The sequence below is a fragment of the Eulemur rufifrons genome, chromosome 1, assembly GCF_041146395.1.
Source record: "Eulemur rufifrons isolate Redbay chromosome 1, OSU_ERuf_1, whole genome shotgun sequence".
NCBI lineage: Eukaryota > Metazoa > Chordata > Mammalia > Primates > Lemuridae > Eulemur > Eulemur rufifrons.
Window position 1 is genome coordinate 38,605,811 of NC_090983.1, and position 14,642 is coordinate 38,620,452.

Below are 14,642 nucleotides of genomic sequence, written 5' to 3' on the forward strand. Positions count from 1 at the left end.
GTGCTGCTGCAGCTGAATCTTCAAGTTAGAGTCCGCATTAGCCATGGAGGCAGGAGGAGACGTGCCCCCCTAGACAATGATAACAGCCTGTGTAAATCCCTGGCAAAGTTGTAGGTATAGCTGTACCATAAGGAACATGCCAGGGCGGTTAGAGATGAAGGTGGGGGGTAGGTTGGAGGCAAACCATGAAAGACTTTGAATAAAATAATAAGGCCTGTAGATTTTTATCCCTAAAGCCTTTGAATTAAACAGGCTTATATCTTAATCAGATTTATCTTCTTTTGATATTTTAAAGTATCATTCAAATTTGTTTATTAACCAATATTTCTTATTCATTAGAAATACTTCATTGACTTTTAGACTAAGGTCACAATCTTAAATTATACGAACAACAGTATAGTTCTACAAAAATATAAGTTTCTTTTTATATTTTGTTATTAATTCTGTCAAAGTATCCCACAATGTTATAATAAGACAACTGCTTGAACCTTTTAAAATATTTGCTGCTTGGAATATTTACCAATATGTTTTTATTCATTCACAAATCTAAATCATATTTTATGCCTGAAAATTTTAGCATATATGTCCTTCAATATTATAATTTTTAAAACAATCATTAAACAAAAATAATAATCTATGGTACCTGTTAAACCTAAATCTTTATGGTTTAGGTTTCTCCAAAACTTGAAGATATATTTTTTCCAAATCCAGCAAAAATAGAAAAATTGATTCGGTTCCAATTATAATTATAATTATAATTATAATTACAATTAAGGTATAATGTGTTTAAAAATAAAAGGTTCATGAATCTTGATGCAACTGTGAATGAAAATGGTTTGAATTTGAAAGCTGAAAATTTAGAAAATTGGTCTCATTACGAAATTCTAAATAGAATCTTGTTAATTTTTTTTAAATATATATCTTTCCACCTATCTTTGAATAGCCATGTCAATCTAATAGCAAGAAATTTTTCTCTAAAACTCAGGCTTTTTTAAAAATCTAGATGTCTTTTCTACATTCATTCTTTTCACTTTATAGTTTTAGACTGAGCTAATGGTTCTGTAAGGAGACATATTGATTAGCTCGAAGTCAATTTCTAACCTATTTCAGCACTTCAGCTTTCTTAGACCATTTTGTGGGTTTTGTTTAATTTTGTTTCTTTTTTTTCCCCATTTTGTAGAAGATGGTCATGTCTTTGTTCACACCTCAAATCAGATAATGCTGACCTTTCTGTCCTTACACATTTGAGAATATATGTTTTTCTTCCTATTTTCTTTTGTTTGTATGTTGACTTGAAATAATGTATGTGAAAGCACTTGGTCTGGAAGGGGATGAAACTTAGGGTTCTGGGACTGTCTTACTAGGCTGCCAGTGGGGGTAGATTCCAAGATGGAGCATCACAAGAGAGGTCTTCAGGAGCTCTAGGGGGTAGACCATAAATTACAGATTTGATGTAACAGTTTGAGGGACAGTTGTGAACTGGAAGAGGGAATCACAAGAGTCACCAGATTCTGCCAACTAGAGCCAATAGCAGAAGGGAAATTGTAGAGCTGAAATAGGATCTCTCAATCTGAATCAAGCAGGGGGTCAAGGAGGGTGTGTAGCTAGATCTAGCAAAAAACTGAAATTAATCACAAACACTGAATTCTGGCCCTGTTATTCTCCCTTGTGTTTTGGTGATTATAATTCCAAAAACCAGAGATTGAGCCTTAAATTAGCAAAACTAGGCTGGAAAATATCACTGGCAATTAAAAAAATTATTGCTATAACTATCAGTTTTGTTAAACACTGTGACCTCTTAAAATTGGCTTATTACTGCTACTCTTTTATTTCATCAGCCTATTTATACTAAATAACTTATACATTTAAACAAGGCTTGATCTTTATAAATTTCATCTTTGAGTTTCACCTGGACTTGAAAGTCAGAGTTAGATGGTTTATGTTTTTCAAGCTTTCAGTGAAAACCAATGCCCATAGCAGGCAAGTGCAAAAAGAAAAGGATAAAGAACTTATTTCATTTTGTCTTCATCAATAAGGAGATAGAAAATATCACTTTAGTGCTTTCTTTCTTCCAAGGCTCAGCTCACTGAAACAGAAGGCTGGGAGCTGTGGGCAGTTTCTGAAGACATCTATCAGAGCATCTCCTCTACTTCTTACCTGTGCCTCCCTCAATCCTTTTACTCCTTAATATAGGAAACCAAGTTTGAACGTTTTGGTGTAAAACTTTCTCTATAAGTTCCACAATATTTTTATTTCTCTATTTTCATTATGGTGTTTCATGCTTCTTATTTCCCCACTCCCACAAGGATTTCTAATTCAGTATCATTGTAAGGTCATGTACGGGGCCAAAAACTCACATTTGAGATGCTTAGCCATGGACTTCCTCCAAAGAACCATCTTACTTGAGTAAGAGAATGACTTTACTTCACCTTTAACACTTTCTTAATGGTAACACCTTAGGGTGGCAGAGCAATTTAGAGGGTGCAAAGCACTTTCACACATCCTTGTATTTAATCTTCACCATAGCCTGTGAGCTAAACAGGGCAGGCATCTCATTTTACAAGTGCAAAATCTGGGGCTCAAGAAAGAATCTAAAAAAACCCAAATCTAGTACTCCTAGCACTAGACCTGAGTTTTCCTAAACAAGTAACTGCCTTTATATTACTTCACGTCATTTTCAGTTTTAAGTAGCATGATCAGATTTTCATTTCAGTAAGATACATGGGAGATATATTTAAGAGAAGCAAGTTTGGTAAGTACAAAGATCTAGTTAGAAGGTTACTTTAAAGTTTGATAACTTTCAAGGTATAATAAAGCTCTAAACTCCTACAGTGGTGGTAGAATGGGAACTACTCAGGACATAAACATGACATGTAAATTTTTACCAGATTTTGAAGTCTCTCAACCAAAACAAATATGAAATATGTTAAAGTTTATTCCATTGGCAATTAAGTCTTTATTTGATGATTCAAATGAAACTTGCTCTATCACAAAATACCTTTGAGTTATCAAAGCCATATGGAGTATACAAAAGACATATAGAAGTGTGCATTAATAAAGACATATCTTTATTCATCAGAGGCTACTAATTAGAAGAATTAAGTACAAAGTTGGCAAGCAACACATTAGCATAACAAAGACTTAAAAAGACTTTGGTCTTTCTTTACTCACATTCATTTTCCTGTAGTATTTCACATCTTTTCCTTTTTCCTTATCACATCACCTCAACTGATGCCCTCCTTAAATATAAATACAATAGAGATAACAAAACCAGAGATCTATTTCTCTTGCCATTTCCATGGCACTGGCTCCCTACATATGCAGTCACATACTCTGACATCTCTCTGCACAGGAAAAGACATATTCCTACTTCTGAGACCAACCACTGCACCTGCGTCTAAACCCAATCCTTTCTCAAAAACTTGGTTTCTGTCATTATCCCCTTTCTCTCCTGCCTGAATTTGTCCCTTTCTGCCCCATCATTCCTCTCCACATACAATGATGCCTCCACACCACCCTTCCATAAAAACCTCTCTTGACCCCTTCATTCTTAACCCAGTTAATGCCTAGTTCTCTGTTCTCCTCATCGGCAAGTATGTGTAAAAGTGTTACCTATTTTTCCTGTTTCCACTTGGTGACCTCCCAGTCTTTCCTCTATCTCTTCTAATTGGGATTCACCCTACAGTAGTTCAAGCCAATGTTTATAAAGTATCAATAAAAAATAAATTCCTCATCTTTCAGATATTCAATAAAGAAAAAATTAAAAACCGTTTGTAGGAAGATGAATTAAAATAATTCAAATGTAATTATTCTGGAAATAATAAAACTATTTTTAATTGTAATTTTCATATAACTGTTAGGCTGTAATTGCATGAACTATGGCATAGTAACTTGTTCTACATGAATTTTGCTATGTGTGACATCAAGCTGCCTGCCTGTCTCCTGTCTTCCTTCCTTCCCTCCTCTCTTCCTTCCTCCTTTCCTGATTTCATTTCTCTATTTCTTCTTTTTTTAAATTAATTGAGTATCTTCAGTTCTAACTCAGACAAGACTAAGTGAAATCAGTCAGGCTTACAGGATGAAATAGAAGAGTGCTTCAACATACTAGCTGGTATTAATCTCTTAAATTATTTTTCATTGTCATGCAGAAGATAAATTATATGTGATTTCTAAAGAAGCTTTGTCAAGCTCTGGCAAACTACCTTAATTATGAAAAATTAAATTTTGTGTAACAATCTCTTTTTGAAGTATTTAATATGAAATTACATTTGCTCAATCATAAATTTGGTTTGGGGGCCTTTCAAATGGTTTTTAGAATTTTAAACCATTATGTTTAATTTCAGCCTTCCTTTAGTTTTTAGCATTCAAATCAATTAAAAATTAAAAATGATCAGTGGGGATGTGCTTTTTTTTTTATTAAAAAGAAGCAAAGATAGTGCATCTCCTCCCTAAAATTTGAACATGCTACTACATTGTGTCACTGATACATATACAATATTAATCTGTCTTAGTTTTATAAATAGCAAACCAAAATGCCACTTAATTCTTGTTTTCGAATTTCAATAATATGATGTAACAGTAGAGCTATTATTCATATGACAAATATCCTCACATTATACTATGAAAAAAAAAAAAGAAAGTGTTTTCTTGTTCATATTTTCCTTTAAAGTCATATTGGGATTTCTAGGGAAAAGTTGGAAAGTGTAAAACAGAACATGACTATGGCTCAAAAACAACAGCTTAGAATGTCTGGGCCTCTAAGAACTGTCAGCAGCTTCCATCATTTAAATACAACTTACATGTGGGAGAAGCATATGGAGGAAAAACTGACATACAGGATGCAAAAGAGACAAGTTGTACAAATTAAAGAATGTAATGGAGAGTTTTGATTTAAAATTTTCTTTTTATTTCTTAAGTTGAGCATGTCGTTTATTGGAAGGTAAACTGACAGTTCAGCTTTTTGGTGATAATGAGATAGTAATTTATGTAATTTATACAAGAAGAAAAATTGCTGTTCATAATTTGGTAAGCAAAGTAATTTTAGTTACAACAGATATATTGAATGCTATCACTGATCAATTTTTTATCTATGTAAATAAAGTAGAAAAATTAAAAGTCTACCAAGAATTACTTTGTTATCCTGTCTGTTTAACAAAAGAAAAACACTGACCACTAGATTGATATTGACCCTTAAATAGAAGAAAAATGCATTCTAAATTTTGAAAAAAATTCAGATTAATATATGCATAAAATGTGTATAAAAGTTTTTCTCTGAGCTTCGTAATAATTTAAATGAGTGTAGGATCAGTATCTATGGGTCATATTTTAAATCTAGAAATCTCATTATTTTTGTTGATAAACAGTCTAATAGTTTCAAGGACTGCCTACTTCATTTCAGACTTGATGTATGTGAAGATTTCTGTTTATACACAGTTATACTAATACTATGTTTAAAGTTTATACTATGCTTAATTTAAACGGAACATCTTATATGTTGATCAAAGAAATGTACTGGAGCTACCTGGAGAAGAAAATGGGAATCATGAATAGTCTAGGAAGGGTAGTGGTATATTGGGAGAAAATCAAAATATAATAGAAGAAACATGTCTTAACTATTATAGAATATATGCTTACATAGGAAGAAAATATTTAAAAGTTTGAAGGCAGATTTGGAGAAAATTAAAAGCAGATCTTAGGTTGTGTAGATAAGTAAACTAACCAAAATCTGAAATGTGGAAAATGATGTGGAAGTATTTATTTCCTTAGAATGTGTTAATAACATTAAATCATATTTTATTAATCAACTTTCAGTAGGTAAAGCTACAGTTACAAATGACCTCAAAATCTCAGAGGCTTATAGCATCAGTGGCTTATCTCTTGCTCTGGTAACTGCAGTCAACTGTGGCTCTGCTTTATATATCTGCTCATTCTGGAACTGGTTAAAGAAATGCCCCATATTTTGGAATGAGTCTTTTTTATACATAGGGAAAGAACAAGAAAGTGGAAATCCACATGATAGTTTTTTAATAGCTTCTATTCAGATCTCTCCCAATTCCAGTCGCATTTCAATGGCAAAAATATATCACAAGGCCAAGGTTGATATTATGGAACTATAAGACATATGGCTATGGCCAGAAACATATAATCCTTTTATCAGAAGGCAAAGAAAAATAATGGGGGAAAATAATGCAATCTACTCTAAGTGTCATATGTTAAAAGTGCTTTCCTTGGAGAATGTGGCACTATAGATAAGTCTTTAAAAGTTAGGGCAAATATAGGTTAGAAGTCAAATCATTCAACAGTGATTGGTAGGGGTCTTCATTGGTAATGAAATCTCTGGCTTTTTGCCTTTGAAATGAACCCAAAATAAAGGATGTCAGTGTGAAGTAAAAATAATTTTTAAAAGAAACATAAGTTTTACTACATAGGTAGAAATAAAATATATAAGAATAAGAAAGCAAAGTTTGGAAAATAGTAATTAAAAATATATTGTCATAAAGCTATTAAGTTCTTCATGAAGTAATAAATTAGAATAATTTAAAGGTGCATATTGTTATCCTTAAAGTAGCCACCAAACTAATAACAAAGAAACATAACTTCCTTCCAAAAGAATCACTGGAGATAAAGGAAAATGAATACCATAGAATATTTGACTCACACACACAGAAAAAAAAGACAGAAAGGGAAACAGAGGAACACAAGAAGATTTGCCAAATATGAGTTAAACACCAAGTTGGTGGGCTTAAAAGCAAACATATCAATAATTAAATGAACTAAACACTGCTTAAATGCAGACATATTCACACTAGATTAAAAAAAAAAAAAGCAAGACCCAACTATATGTTGTTGTTTTTTTTTTTTTTTTTTTTTTTTTTTTGAGACAGAGTCTCACTCTGTTGCCCAGGCTAGAGTGAGTGCCGTGGCGTCAGCCTAGCTCACAGCAACCTCAAACTCCTGAGCTCAAGCGATCCTCCTGCCTCAGCCTCCCGAGTAGCTGGGACTACAGGCATGCACCACCATGCCTGGCTAATTTTTTCTATATATATTTTTAGCTGTCCATATAATTTCTATTTTTAGTAGAGATGGGGTCTCGCTCTTGCTCAGGCTGGTCTCGAACTCCTGAGCTCAAACGATCCTCCCACCTCGGCCTCCCAGAGTGCTAGGATTACAGGCGTGAGCCACCGCGCCCGGCCTTATTTTGTTTTTTTAATGATAGGGTCTTACTCTGTTGCCCATGCTGGAGTGCAGTGGTGAGTTCATAGATCCCTGTAGCCTCAAACTCCCAGGTTTAAGCAATCCTCCCTCCTTAGCCTCCTGAGTAGCTGGGACTACAGGTGTGTGCCACCACACCCAGCTAATTTTCCTATTTTTTGTAGAGATGGGGCCTTGCTATGTTGTCAAGCTGGTCTTGAATTTCTTGCCTCAATCACTCCTCTCACCTTGGTATCCCAGAGTGCTGGGATTACAGGCATGAGCCACTGCACTCAGCAAGAAACACACTTTAAACATAAGGAAACAAAGAGGTTGAAAGTAAAAGGATAGAAACAATTAGCAAAAGAAAGCTGTTGAGGCGATACAAATATCAAAAAAGGAGGCTTCAAGATGAATAGTGTTACCAGAGATTCTAAAGGTGCATTTTATAATAATAAATAGGTCACTTATTTAAGAAGACATAAAACTATTATACTAAAAGTTTATACACATAGTATCAAAGCTCCCAAATATGAGAAGAAAATTGACAAAGCAAGAGAGAACTAGAATCAAATTTACTATCACCAATATAGAATTTTAACACTCTTTTCTCAGTGTAATAGATAAAACAATTAAATAAAAATCAGTGCAGTTATGGATGATTTGAACAACACTAGCCATCAACTTAAGCTAATTGACATTGATAGAAAATTACCCCACACAAGAGCAAATTGCAACTCTTACAAGTGCACATGGAATATTCAAGAAGATAAACCATATCCTGGGCCATAAAACAAGTTATAATAAATTTCAAAGGATTTCAATTAAACAGCATGTTCTCTAATCATGATAAATTAAATTATTAAATTTAATAAATTAAAGATGAATAAATATAATATACCTTTGAAAACCCCCAAATATTTGGAAGTTAAAAAACACACAACTACACTACTAAATAATTCATGACTCAGGAAGAAATCTCAAAGGATACTACAATACATGTTAATATTTTCAACAGAAATATTAATACATGAAAATGCAACATGTCAATATTTGTGGGATGCAGCTAAAGCAATCTTTAGAAGGAAATTTATAGATTTAAATACCCATATGAGAAAATAAGAAAGGTATAAAGTCTGCTTCCATTTCAGGAAACTAGAAAAATAATAAATTGAATCCTAAGTATGTAGCACAAGGAAATAATAAAAAGAACAGAAAACAATAAAATAGGAAAATGAAACAGACTTGTAAAAAGAAGTCTAATCTGTAATTAAACAAATTTAATAAAGCACTACATGATCAGATAGTTTCACTAGTGAGTTATAACAAACATATGAAGAAAGAAGAATACTAATCCTACACAAATTCTTTCATAAAACAGCAGAAGTGGTAACACTTTCCAGCTCACGTCATGAAGCCATTTTAACCATTATATTAGAAGCAGGCATAGAAAATACAAGAAAAGAAAATCACAACCAGTGTGTCTCATGAACATAGATACAAAAATGTTTAACAAAGTATTAGCAAATAAAATCCAGCAATTTATAAAAAAGTTAATATACCATAATCAAGTCTGACTTTTCCCAGAAATGCAAGGTTGGCTTAACATGTGAAAATCAGTGTATCTCACCACACTTACAGATCAAAAGAGAAAAATCACACTATATGGAAATATAAAAAGAACCTCAATCTCTGCTTCACACCATGCACAAAATCATCAAACTAAATGTAAAATAAAATTGAAAAATTTATAAAAATAGAAACGTGAAGAAAACATAGGAGAGTATCTTTACAACCTTTAAGTAGAAGACTTTTTAGAAATGGCACAGAAATAAAAAATCATAAAAGAAAAAAATGACCTTATCAAAAGAAAAACTTCTTTCTTCTCATTGAAAAAAAGCACCATCAAGAAAATAGACAGAAGGCTGGGTGTGGTGGTTCACACCTGTAATCCTATCACTTTGGGAGGATGAGGCAGAAGGATCACTTGAGACCAGCCTGAAGAGCAAGATCCTGACTCTAAAAAAATAGAAAAATTATCTGGACATGGTGGCACATGCCTGTAGCCCCAGCTACCGGGGAGGCTGAGGCAGGAGGATTGCCTGAGCCCAGAAATTTGAGGTTCCAGTTAGCTATGATGACACCACTGCACTCTAACCCAGGTGACAGAACGAGACCTTGTCTCAAAAGAACAAACAAGAAACAAAGCAAAAAAAAAAAAAAAAAAAAAAGAACATAGACTGAGAAAAAATATTGCTATACATATGTCTGATAAAAGATTCGTACCCAAAATATATTAAAAATTCCTGCAACTAGAGAATAAAAATTAAAACACCACCTACAAGAACAATTTTTACCTTAAGACTCAGTAATTCTACAGCTAGGTAGTTATCCAAAAGAAATACAAACATGTGCACAAAAATGTTTTGTAAGAATATTTACAGCAGTTTTATTCATAAATACCTAATTATAATTTCCTGACAATAACTGAAACCAACCCAGATGTTCTTCAATAGGCGAATGGATAAATGGGCTGTAGTATATCATTCAGTGGAATACTAAGCAATAAAAAGATATAAACTACTGGTGCATGCAACTACCTGAATTAATCTCAAAATCTATCGTTTTAGTGAAAGAAATTCGACAGAAAAATTACATATTGTATGATTCCATTGATGTGATATTCTAGAATAGTTCAAACTAATCTGTGGCGATAGAGATCAGATCATTGATCTGTCCGCATATAGACAGAGTAATGGTAGGGAAATGGCTGAAAAGCAGCACAAGGGAAATTTCTGAAATGATGGAATTGTTCTGTGTCTTGATATGCACTCCTCAAAATTAATTAAAAGGTACCCTTAAGATCAGAATACAGTAGTCCCCCATCATCCACAGTGGGTTGGTTCCAGGACCCCTTGCCCCCAGGATACTAAAATCCTTGCTTGCTCGTGTCCCCTGATATAAAATGGCATAGTATTTCCATATAATCTATGCATATCCTCCCATATACTTTAAGTCACTCTAGATTACTTATAATACCTAATACAATGTAAATGCTATTAATATGTAGGTAGTTGTGAAACTGTATTTTTTATTTGTATTATTTTTAATTGTTGTATTCTTACTTTTTATTGTTTTTCCCCCCAAATGTTTTGGAAGGCAGCTATGCTAACCACTATACCACTATGCCACCGTTAAATATTTTGATCTGAGATTTGTTGAATCTATGGGTGGAGACCAGTGGATACACAGAGATGACTGTATTTCATTGAATTAAACATTGTTAACATTTAAGAACATGAGTTACATTGAGTATGTGTTTGAACATTGTATTTCACTGTTTTCAGAAATAGTATAACACAGATTAAGAATGTTATAAGAGGCACAGGAAGCATGATAGTGAGTTAGAAATGGGCTCCGCAGGTGTGTCAATGTTTAGGACCCAGCCTGAAGACCTGTTTGGGGCCAGGACAAGGTTGTTAGGAAGGAACTTCAGTAACCTTCACATGAAACCACCAGGGCAGGGAGATTTGAGAGAAAAGTGGTTTGATCATTCCTTGTAATCTCCCAAATCCGAATCTCCCTAAAAGGACTAAATCAGTTTTAACTGCAGAACGGTATACTAGATAGAATGTGCTTTCATTAGCTCCACATCCCTTGACCCTCAAATTTCCCTCAATGGCTTGCCAAAACCTAAGTTTCTACAAAGTAAAGGCCAATAATTATTTTACTTCACAACTCAAAATAATAAAGGGCTTAAAATGTAAATGCATGGTTAAGATAACACTTTATGATAAATGAATATTATTTATTCCTGCATAATCAGCATATGAATGCAAATAAGCACTGATACTTTCCATTTCTGGTAATGTAGGAACAAGAGAAAGAATAAATAGTCCAATTTAACACACATTTACTGAGCATGTAACATATGCTAAATCAATGGTTTTCAAGCTTTTGTGACTGCGACCTTTAGTAAGAATTGCAATTTGTATTGCAGCCTCTATGTACATACATATGGATAACAAAAGCACTGTTGTAAAATAAAACATACACTTGCTAAATAAGATGCACTCTGATATTTTCTAGTCTAGTATAGTCTGTTTTAGGTTTACAAAAGCGGAGGTTATGACGCACTGATTTCACTACCTGTTGTGAGTCAAGGTTTGAAAAACACAGCACTATCCTTGCTACTCCAAATGTGGTCTGTGGACCAATGGACCAATAGCAGCAGCTGGTGACTTGTAGGAAATGCAGCACCTGAGGCCATACCTTACACCTACTGAATTAGAATCTGCATTTTAACAAAACTGGTGCTGTATGCTTTAAAGTGTCAGAAGTCCTGTGCCAGGTGATGCATGAGGAGGGTGCTTGGGACAGACGAAGTTTTCTTGGCATTGTTTAGGGCAGAGTTTCTTACTCAGGGATGGTCTGTTTTGTGAATATATATATATCCAAGCCCCAAACTAAGCTTAATTACCTCTAGGTATATTCCAGGGCATTTATATTAAGTAAATAAATAAACAAATGAACAAACAAAATCTACCAGAGCTTCTGAGCCTGACTCTATTTAAGAACCACCGGTCTACAGGGTTTAATGAAAGTTGTGCACTGATTTAGTTGTTTGTTTTTTTATTTGTTTATTACAAATGTACAAACCTATGCTTAAGGTAATGTGGATTTTATTTTATTTTTCACTGTGAGTGACTTCATATAAAGGCATTTTATTCCCACTGCTACTTCTGAATTTGCTTCTCCTTATGAATTTCCAAACATCTCCATTCTACCAATAACTACCCTTTTATAGAAATGTAATGTGACTTTGAGTAGAAATATTATTATTGGTTCTGCTGAGATAGCAAAATTCATCCTTGGATGACTTCCAGTCGATCCCTAACCAAGGATCTCGACTGCTGAAGAAAATGGGGCTGCCCCTAAGTGGCTATCACTGTTCATTAAGGGCCTTCCCAACGTATGAGGATGTTTCCTGAGTGATGGGAAGTTTTAGTCTCGAAGTTGCTAATCTTGCTAACACTAAAAGGCTCTCTCCCATTAGCAGCTTCTGTGTTGCATTAATAATAAGAAAGTAATAAAGAGACCGACCTCAGCTGTTCAGATTCCCCTGAGGTGAAGCCCCAGCTTCCTTCCCTCGTATCCCTGTGGTCCACTCTAATGGTCTCGCCTGTATTAAAGTAATAGAGTAGATAGTAAGATAAGTGCCATCTATTTTACCTAAAATTTCTTCTTCTTTTAGGGGAGGAACACCTTTTTTTAAAGATATTGAAAACTATACCATCAATACTTTTGCTACTGAAGTTGACCTGTTTGATTCATAACTTAAAAAAAAATCTAAGTGTAGATCATCAAGCACAGGGGAAAAAATTGTTGTTTTAGGAAAAAAGAAATCTCTCCACCTTTCCTGGTAGAGCTATAAAACAGAGAACTCTCCTAGAGATGTCTTCTTGTCATATTTTTGTAAATCAAATCACTTGTCTGCACAGCAGTAAACTAAAGAAAATCAAGGAATGAAGATCTTGTTTTGTAAATATTAAAAACTCTCTTGTTACCAAAGAAAAAAATGATAAGGAAATACCATATTAAAGCAAAATAAGTAAGATTGAATTTGACAGATTGTCAGGGTGAATGTTAACAAATTGTTTTTGCTAAAAATATTCATAAAGACAGAAACCAATGCTGTACTTAATTGCTTATGGGTTTTTTTGTTGAAAATATGTGATTCTTTACAAAAGTGCACTTTTTCAAGATCCTCTTGATTTAAACATCACTTTTTTAGTGTATGATCATTTGTTGCAGTTTTTCATTTTCAAATAAAACTACTTTTTTTTAACCATATATTTTTTAATTAGGTAAATAGTAATTCATCACCTCACATTCAACATACTAGAAAATTTTCTCAATTTACATTATTATGTCCTGATTTTGAAAGGTTAATTTCATAATTAGGTTACATATTACCTATTTTTGTGCCTGTAATTTAGGGGGAGAAAAAGTAATAATGCCAACAATCATCATCAGTGACTTAATATATTTTAAAATAAAATATATATTCATTACCCTCTCAGAGGAAATCACTCTGATTAGCTCTGTGCAATATTTATGTGAGATTCAAGAATTTACAGTAAAAACTAAGTAAAAGCTATTTTCTAAAACTTACAATCAATATATATTTTTTATAAGTACTTAACAGCTTTAGGGTAAAAAGAAGTGGACATATCTAATAAGTAAGGGTTTCCCATCTAAATTTTTTAATAATACAAGAAGACCTCCTTTGAATGAAAAAATCCATCATTTAGGGATAACAAAATGCTATTTTTTTATGAAATATACACTAGATTTTTTCTCTAGGGAGGTAACAATCTAAATTCCTTTTAGTTCAATAACTCTTTCATATGGTCTATTTATTAGCCAAGAAATTTTGATAAATCCAGTAAACCCTCTTGTTTGTTGTTTGATTTTGCATATAAAGAACAGACACTTTCTCTACATACCAAGGGGTGTCATATTATTGCCAGAGTTGTCCTTAAATTGGAGGAAGAAAACAATTGAGCATGATATGCCCATGAACCTCTAACAGCAAACAGGCCCATTGGGACAGTAGCAGCTTTAATATAGAATTATGTTAGAGTTGCTGATATTATGCACACTTATCTGAATTCCTTTTGCTTACTTTTTTTCCATCCTACAGTCCACGAAGGCTCTGGAGAAACTAGTCAAAAGGAGACATCCACCTGTGACATCTGCCAGTTTGGTGCAGAATGTGATGAAGATGCCGAGGATGTCTGGTAATATGCTATTTTTATTCTTTCAGAAAAAATAATAACTGTGATTAATGTCTTCTTCCTCTATCAACCATTCTCCAAAAGAGAAAACTGTCAGCATTTATCCAGTTCCTAAGGGGGAAAAGAGGGCTGTGATAACAGCAAGGAATTTCTGGAATTGGATTAAGAGGCGGGCCAGGCAGGCAGCTATCCAGGGCATTACTAGATAAGGTACACTAAAATGTCACTGAGGCCCCCCACAACTGTCCATGTTAAGATAGAGAGGGAAAAGAATCTTCTTTGCTAGAATATCTGTCAAGAATCATCATTAGGAGACAATGGATGCTTGCTGTCTGAGTCTGTTCAGACAGCGGTAACAAACTGCCATGAGCTGGGTAGCTGATTAACAACATACGTTTATCTCTCACCACTCTGAAGGCTGGGAAGTCCAAGATGGAGACTTTGGTGGATTTAGTGTCTGGTGAGGGCCCACTTCCTCATAAACAGCGTTCTTCTCACCATAGCCTCATGCGACGGAAAGGACGAGGCAGCTCTTTGGGGCCTCTTTTGTAAACACACTGGTCCCCTTCATGAGGACACTGCTCCCATGACCTTATCACCTCCCAAAGGTCCCACCTCCTAACACCATCACCTTGGGCGTTACAGATTCAA

The 14,642-nt window shown here is 34.0% G+C and overlaps 1 protein-coding gene across 2 annotated transcripts in view; it reads left to right on the forward strand.

Moving 5' to 3' along the window:
* The window catches only part of TMEFF2 (transmembrane protein with EGF like and two follistatin like domains 2), a 250,454-nt gene that overhangs the window by 117,882 nt on the left and 117,930 nt on the right, over nucleotides 1–14,642 (forward strand). For both annotated transcript variants that reach the window (XM_069469134.1, XM_069469126.1), the window contains exon 5: nucleotides 13,898–13,994. In XM_069469134.1, the coding sequence (XP_069325235.1) occupies nucleotides 13,898–13,994 (97 nt within the window). The remainder of the gene's footprint in view (nucleotides 1–13,897; nucleotides 13,995–14,642) is intronic.